The sequence below is a fragment of the Elephantulus edwardii genome, unplaced genomic scaffold (assembly GCF_000299155.1).
Source record: "Elephantulus edwardii isolate Elephantulus edwardi_28Jun2011 unplaced genomic scaffold, EleEdw1.0 scaffold00262, whole genome shotgun sequence".
Classification (NCBI taxonomy): domain Eukaryota; kingdom Metazoa; phylum Chordata; class Mammalia; order Macroscelidea; family Macroscelididae; genus Elephantulus; species Elephantulus edwardii.
In genome coordinates this window covers 3,075,889-3,082,832 of record NW_006400012.1, presented here as the reverse complement: position 1 = coordinate 3,082,832, position 6,944 = coordinate 3,075,889, and the positions used below count along the sequence as shown (strand labels likewise).

The window sequence follows — 6,944 nt, the reverse complement described above, 5'->3', positions numbered from 1 at the left end:
AATTCATAGCGACCCTGTGAATGAAAGACCTGAACACTTGTATAACTTTCATCATTTCTCCAAGTTCATAGAATTTCCAGAGGGAAGCTATTTTGGAGGCAAGCTGTTTCGGAACTGGATGTCACTCTTGCTTCCAAGCTTGTTTTAATCGGGAACTCCATCTCTGGATAATGGATAACCATTATCGTATTTGACACATCAGTGTCACAGTGTTTAGCATCACAGCACGAGTTACCTGGGTACAGCAAATGGACAGATCAGTGCTATACCATTTAGAAGAATGTTTGACCAAAACCAATTTAAACCAGGCCTGAGGGCTACAGATTAAAATGACCCACTTTTGGCTTGGTAGCATAACTTTCTATCCACTAGGCCAAAAGAGCCCTCTCTATGTGGTTGTTTTTATGTCTCCCCGAAAACAAGCTCAAACCTCTGTAGAACCAGGCTGCTTCAGAGCCCTGCCCCATCTGGAAGCCTAAAATTTGATAGTACTGTGAATAAATAAATGTAGATATTTCTCAAACACAGAAATAAGTAAATATATTAAATTGTAGGAAAATAAAAAGAGGTAATACTTAGCTGTTACTATATTTACATTCTATGTATTTGTGTGTGTGTAATCTAATTTACTTCTAATATAAATGCAACATAGGAATAGTTTATTATCCAATTTTATAGATGAGGAACTTGAAGTTCTTATACAACTGGCCAAAAGTTTTATTGATCCAGTAAATAGGCTTCATTGTGTACACTCCTAGCCCTTATACATTCTGCCTGTCTTTACACAAGAAGATAGTCCAAGATGAGACCATGAACTGTCTAGAAATACAAAAGAGACATATAAATAAGTTATCAATGTTTTTATATTATATATAGGAAAAGTAAAGCTTTAAAAGATTAGAAATCATCTAAAGAGCCAACATCAATAGATTCAAGATAAGAAACAAACTAAGGAATTTTATTATCTAGTCCACTTTTACTTAATTAAGCAAGTGACTTCAGACAAATAATCTTTAAGAAAAGACTATTATCACCAATGCTAGAAGTACTTACATTGACCCCAGCGCCCTGTTCTTGGGTTCAAATAATTTGGATAAAGACCATTTGGACGATCCATTTTCTGAAGCAGTTTCCGGATGTGCATAACCTAACAAAATAACATTAAGAAAGCAATTTACAAACGTGTTATTAAGGCTTGGTATAGATTTCCATTTTTTTTTCTCTCTCAGAACATCTCTCCTCTTTCCAGTGGTACTAAGGTTGTCCTTCTTTTATTGCTAGTGATGAATTTATAGTCTTTACAACTTTAATTATTTTTTATTTAGTTAGGGAAGGACAAATTCTGTGACTTAGATCCACATTGTTATATATCTTGAAAATTGCCTTTTTTTAAAAAAAAAAATGTCTTGCACAGGAAAGCATGTGTGTGTGACATACACATATACAGAAAAAATATTCAACTCACGTCCTAATACTATAAATACTTTTAATACTATTCACACATCGCTGCCTTTGTCCCATAAGTAATCACAGTGTTGAATTTTAAGTTTGTCACTATCCTGACTTTGTTAAAAGCTCTTTGCAAACCTAAAAAACATACTGTTCAGTTCTACTTATTTTCTACTTTATAAACACTGTACCATATGTTTATAAATTGATGAAGAAAATAATTTATATTCACTGTTTTAGTATGCTGTTCTGGTGTGTGCTGTCGAGTTAGAGATGACCCATACCTGATCCTAGCGGCTTTTCAAAGCAGTAAGTCACAGAGGAGGGGATTACCTATCCTTCTCCTGCAGAGCAGCTGGTGGATTCAAATCACATACCTTTGTGATTACGCACAGCTTCTTACCACTAGGCCACCAGAGCTTGTTGCTTTATTATATTTCATTATATAAACTATTCAAACAAATAAATGTCTCTATGTATATAATATAAATGTACAAGCCAAAGATGGTTATTTTGGTGTTACAATATTATGTGTGTTATTTATAACTTTACTCGATAATATTTTACATTTTCCATTTTAAAAAACTTTCTGGACCTCAAGGGCACAGAGGTGCTGCTTTTTATTTTTCTAAAAATGTGCACATTTTTTTCTTCTACAACTAAGCTTTTGATGCTTCTGGAGTTATCTGTTATAAAGTACAATGGTACTTTTATCACAAGCAGTTTCCACATGTATACACAGGTTCTGCCCATCAGTTTCTTTTTCTTTATGTACCAAGACTTCACTGTCACTGTTGTTAACTGGGTGTATAAATTCAATCATATTTTTCTTCTGCAGTATCTAATTTTTTTCCATTTATTTATACAAATTCTAGAAGTATCTTATCAAGTCTCATTTCATAGTAAGTCATTCAAAGTTTGAGTGGCTAGAAATGATGGTACAGACTAATCTGAGGATGACTAAAATTTTTATGTTATCTATGTGCACCTGAATACGACACATTTCTTTTTTAGTCATCCTTTTTAATGCAATGAAGGTTTTACTTTGGCTCATCTCTTGTTAGGATTTATTTATAAGAACCTCACACATTTGAAATCTATTGCATAATGTGGCATTTTACAACTTATTTTTTTTGCCTTTTGTATTTGGTACAGAATAGCAACAATGATTTTCACTATGCATATTACTCTTATTAAATACTACATTAAACTATTATTTTTAGTAATTTACAAGTAGATTTATTTTAAGTAATCATAAAATTGGTGAATATTTATGGAGTCTTGCTTTCCTTTCAATTCTTAAATTTTTTGGTGAGGATAGGCACCAGGGTGTCTTAACATGCCTGTAAAGAACTTCAATATTAAAATGTGTATAAGTGATGATATTATATATTAAAACTCAGTGTTAGTTTAAAATTCTGAAATATATTCTAAATAGAAAAGACATTTTTTTGGATGCCAAACAAAGTAAGAGTTATGGTACTTCCAAAAACACAGTAAACCATTTTTAATCATCAGTCGATCTTAGAAATCAACATTTTGGTACAGCTTAAAGGCCTTTTTAATAGTAAACAAAGAACAGTAATTTTAAAAAAATTCCAAAACAACGAACCTTTCTGAAGTACACAGGGTCCCCTGTCAAGTAGCTGAGATGGACAAACTCCATATGTAAGGTACCAAATTCAGCCAGAATGCTGCTACCTGCAGATGCCCATCCCCAGTTTCGCCCTACTCCACTAAATAAAAGTAAAGGTAAAACAAAAAAGAACAAAGGATTTGAAAAAGATCAAAATATTTTTAACATTATATCAGTTTTAAATGAATCTTAGAAATTATTTTGTCAGACAAATAGTTTACTTATTTATACAACTGTATTTTATTTTTTTAAATTGTTTATAGGTACTATATGCATGTTTTAAAAAATAGCTGTTAAAATTGCTTATGCACAACCAAACACCTGCTGAGATTTGGTTTCTTGGTTTGATATTTAAAGTCATGGTTTCACTGAAAATCCCAGTTAACTGGCCCAGGGACATGTTTAGTGCATCTGTTCTTAGATTGAAGTTTAGCTCTGTTTATTATTTTTAAAAGCCAGTAAGTAGCCACAAGTTTTCTATTCATTTAGATCAACAGGTGAAGGCGACTCAGGTATAGGAGGAGGATGTGGCCGCATTGAACAAATGCTTCTTTTGCCATGCAACTGAAACCAGAGGGTGTTTTGATCAAAGAGCCCATAAAAAGAATCCTGATCAAAAGGGTAAATATACAGAACTTCCAAATTCTCAGACTTCAGGCTTCCTAGAATCATGAAACTTGGTTAAATCTCTGAAACTACTGCTGTGAGATCAACTTTACATCTACTACTGCTGTGAGATCAACTTTACATCTCAAACCAAAAATAGCCCATGATGTCATCTTAATTTCTGAGAATAGTTTAGCTTAACTATTCAAGAATGTGATTTTTAAGCATCATATTCTTTTTTAGAACTATCCATACATGATTAAATTGATAACAACAACCTCAAAGACTGGACGTGAACCTTACTGAACAGAAAGCTAATGATTATGAGAGAGGAATAACACAGGAGAGTGAGAATAGCTGTACAATTTGGAGAATATCATCAGTGTCTTTAAAAAGTACATGTAGAAACTCTCAAATATGTGTATGTTTTGCTTATTTTTAATAACAAAGTTTTTAAAAGTAAAAACAATATAATAAACAGTAAAAATATTTCTTGCACCCCATGCTCATCTCTCTATGACCAGCAGACTAAATAATTACTTTCATTAGTTTGTTATATAATAGTAGAAAAATGTTTACAGCATGTATAAACAATCTAAAGATACATATTTTTATATTCTTACTTTCTCATGTAAAGTAAGATTCTGTTCTCTTGCATTTTACTTCTAAAGATATCAAACGACCTCCTGTGTCTTTATATCAAGTTATAAATAGCTCTCTTTCTCTCTTTTCTCCCAAACAACTGCATAAAATTTCATAATATCAATGACTGCTAACTGGAATATTTTTTTGCAGATGTATATTTCGTTGCAGAGGCATATTAAAATGTGTAGGAAAAGCTTGCAATAACTTGTAATCATTAAGCTATAATTCTTAAAAATTTTAAATACTCTGCAATGGGATTCTCACTGCTATCAAATTGGCACTCACTACTAATTGACCCTCCAGTGGCTTTTAAAGGAGACTGTAAATCAGATGGGAGGAGACTTCCCATCTTTGACCCCTGGAGCTGCTGTTGGATTCAAATTACCAGAGAAGCACCACCTTTGGGTGAGCAACACAACTCTCTATGGAATAGGCAGAAGTGCTCAGAGTCATGATGTTGTTATGTGCTGTTGACTAAGAAATGACTTATAACTGACCCTCCAATGGTTTTTCAGAGACAGTAGATCACACAGGAAGACACTGCCCACCATTCTCTCACAGAACTGCTGTGAATTCAAATATCCCCTTTGGGTGGGCAGCCCAACTCCTTATCACTACTAGGCCACTAGAGGTTCACAGAAGCAGGGTAGTACCATTAAATAAATAACTGTCCAGCCCCAAACTGTAATAGAATCTGTGTTAAGAGTACTACATTACATAAATAACAAGTTAATTCATAGTATATTGATAAGATATTATTATAATATTTTGGTAATATGAAATCTTTTGCAGTAAATATTTTTGTGCATAACTCATCATTTATGAAAAGTCATATCTAGGATACATTTCTATTTGTATTTCAGTATGCACTCTAATTTTTTCTTTCCTTTCCTTTTTTTTTTAATTTTCTTGTTGTATACCATCAAAATGGATCTGACTGGCATGGAAGGAGATTGCCCCTCCACCTCTAGTAGGTCATCTGGTGGATTTGAACCAAACACCATCGGGATTACAGTGTAGCTTCTTTGCCACTAGGCTACCAGAGCTCCTCTCTCCACTCTAATTTTTTATTAAAAGCTAAAATATTTAAATAAAACCCTGAGACTGTAGATGATGATACCTTCTAAGAATACTGGGTATCTTCAAGAAACTAGAAAGTACAGGGAGATTACCTAGGTTCTAGGCTTTCATTTAAGGCTACAAGCTGCTCCATGAGAGAAAGATGGCCTCTAAAAACCCACTGGAAAGTCAGCTATGGGTAGGTTCCAGGCTTTCACAGAGATGGCCTATTTCAGTTTTACTCTTACTCTTGGTACAACACATGCATCCCATTAAGCCAGACATCTTATCTGTTTTGTTTACCACTATGTTCTTAGCACTTATTGTGGTACTCATATGTCGTGACATGTAGGTAAGTACGTAGACGAAAGTTTGACTCCTAAGTAGCAGTAAAATCCTTGACAGGGTTAGCAAAAGCACAGAAATGATTTCAAGCTATTAGAATAGGAACTGGGACTAGAAGAGAGCTATACGTGGAAAGCTTCATGAAAAACTTTTGCCCTTTTGGAAGCAGTATGGTGTTTCCTTTAAAAAAAGCTAGAAATAGAAATAACATATGATTCAGTAATCTCAATCCTATATATATACTAGAGAAATTTTAACAATGACACAAACAGACATAACCATTCTTGTTGCAGCATTATTCACCACAGCAAAAAAGACTGAAACAACCTGTTAAACCCTTGATAAATAGATAAACAAACTGTGCTATATACATACAATGGAATATTATACAATGATAAAGAATAATGATGAATTCATGATTCATGAATTCATGGATGAATCTGAAGGACCTTATGATGAGTGAAATACATCAGTAACAAAAGGAAAAATACTTCAAATAACCAATTTTGTAAGTGATTTTTTAAAAATTCAAGAAAGCAGAAAATGAAGCAATCCTTCCATCCATACATACAAAGAAACATTTTTTGATGGTTTGGGGTGGAGAGAAAGATGTACTAATTAGATAGTAGACAAGAATTAATCCTGGTTAAGAGAAGACAATATACAATAATGGGAAAGATAGTTTAATGTTTAACACAGCCAGGGCAAAGGAAGATACAGAGAGATAAGCAAGAATAAAAGACAATCATGATAAATGCTGTAACACAAAGAGTCCTATAACAATAGTAATAACTAACAGTAATTTGTAAATAGATATATGTTGTTCCTGTTGCATGTCCTTGAGTCAGAACTGGCTCATAGCTGACCCTTTAGTGAGTTTTCAGAGACAGTAAATTGCATGGGAGGAGATTGTCCATCCTTCTCTGCAGAGCAGCTGCTTGGTTCGAACCATGTGCCTTAGAGATTGCAGATCAGCTTCCTCCAGTGTCAATAAAACACCTTTATTACTGGTTATTAGTGGCTTTAGGGCCCAAAGAAACAGCCAATGAGATATCAAGGCTGGTATCCTAAGCGTTCCTTGATCACTGTCTGTTTCCCAGATGGATTATGAGACAACTGTCTATCTCAAACTGCACTCCACTAAGTTGCTTGTGTTAAGAATGAGAAAGATTCAAGCTTAAGATTGGATACCTTGGAAAAAAAA

The 6,944-nt window shown here is 33.7% G+C and overlaps 1 protein-coding gene across 1 annotated transcript in view; it reads right to left on the bottom strand.

Moving 5' to 3' along the window:
• The window catches only part of MAN1A2 (mannosidase, alpha, class 1A, member 2), a 208,234-nt gene that overhangs the window by 78,441 nt on the left and 122,849 nt on the right, over positions 1 to 6,944 (bottom strand). Inside the window, exons 7-8 of the mRNA XM_006899582.1 lie at positions 3,062 to 3,185; positions 1,054 to 1,147 (exon numbers count right to left, since the gene is read on the bottom strand). Coding sequence (XP_006899644.1) covers positions 1,054 to 1,147; positions 3,062 to 3,185 — 218 coding nt within the window. The remainder of the gene's footprint in view (positions 1 to 1,053; positions 1,148 to 3,061; positions 3,186 to 6,944) is intronic.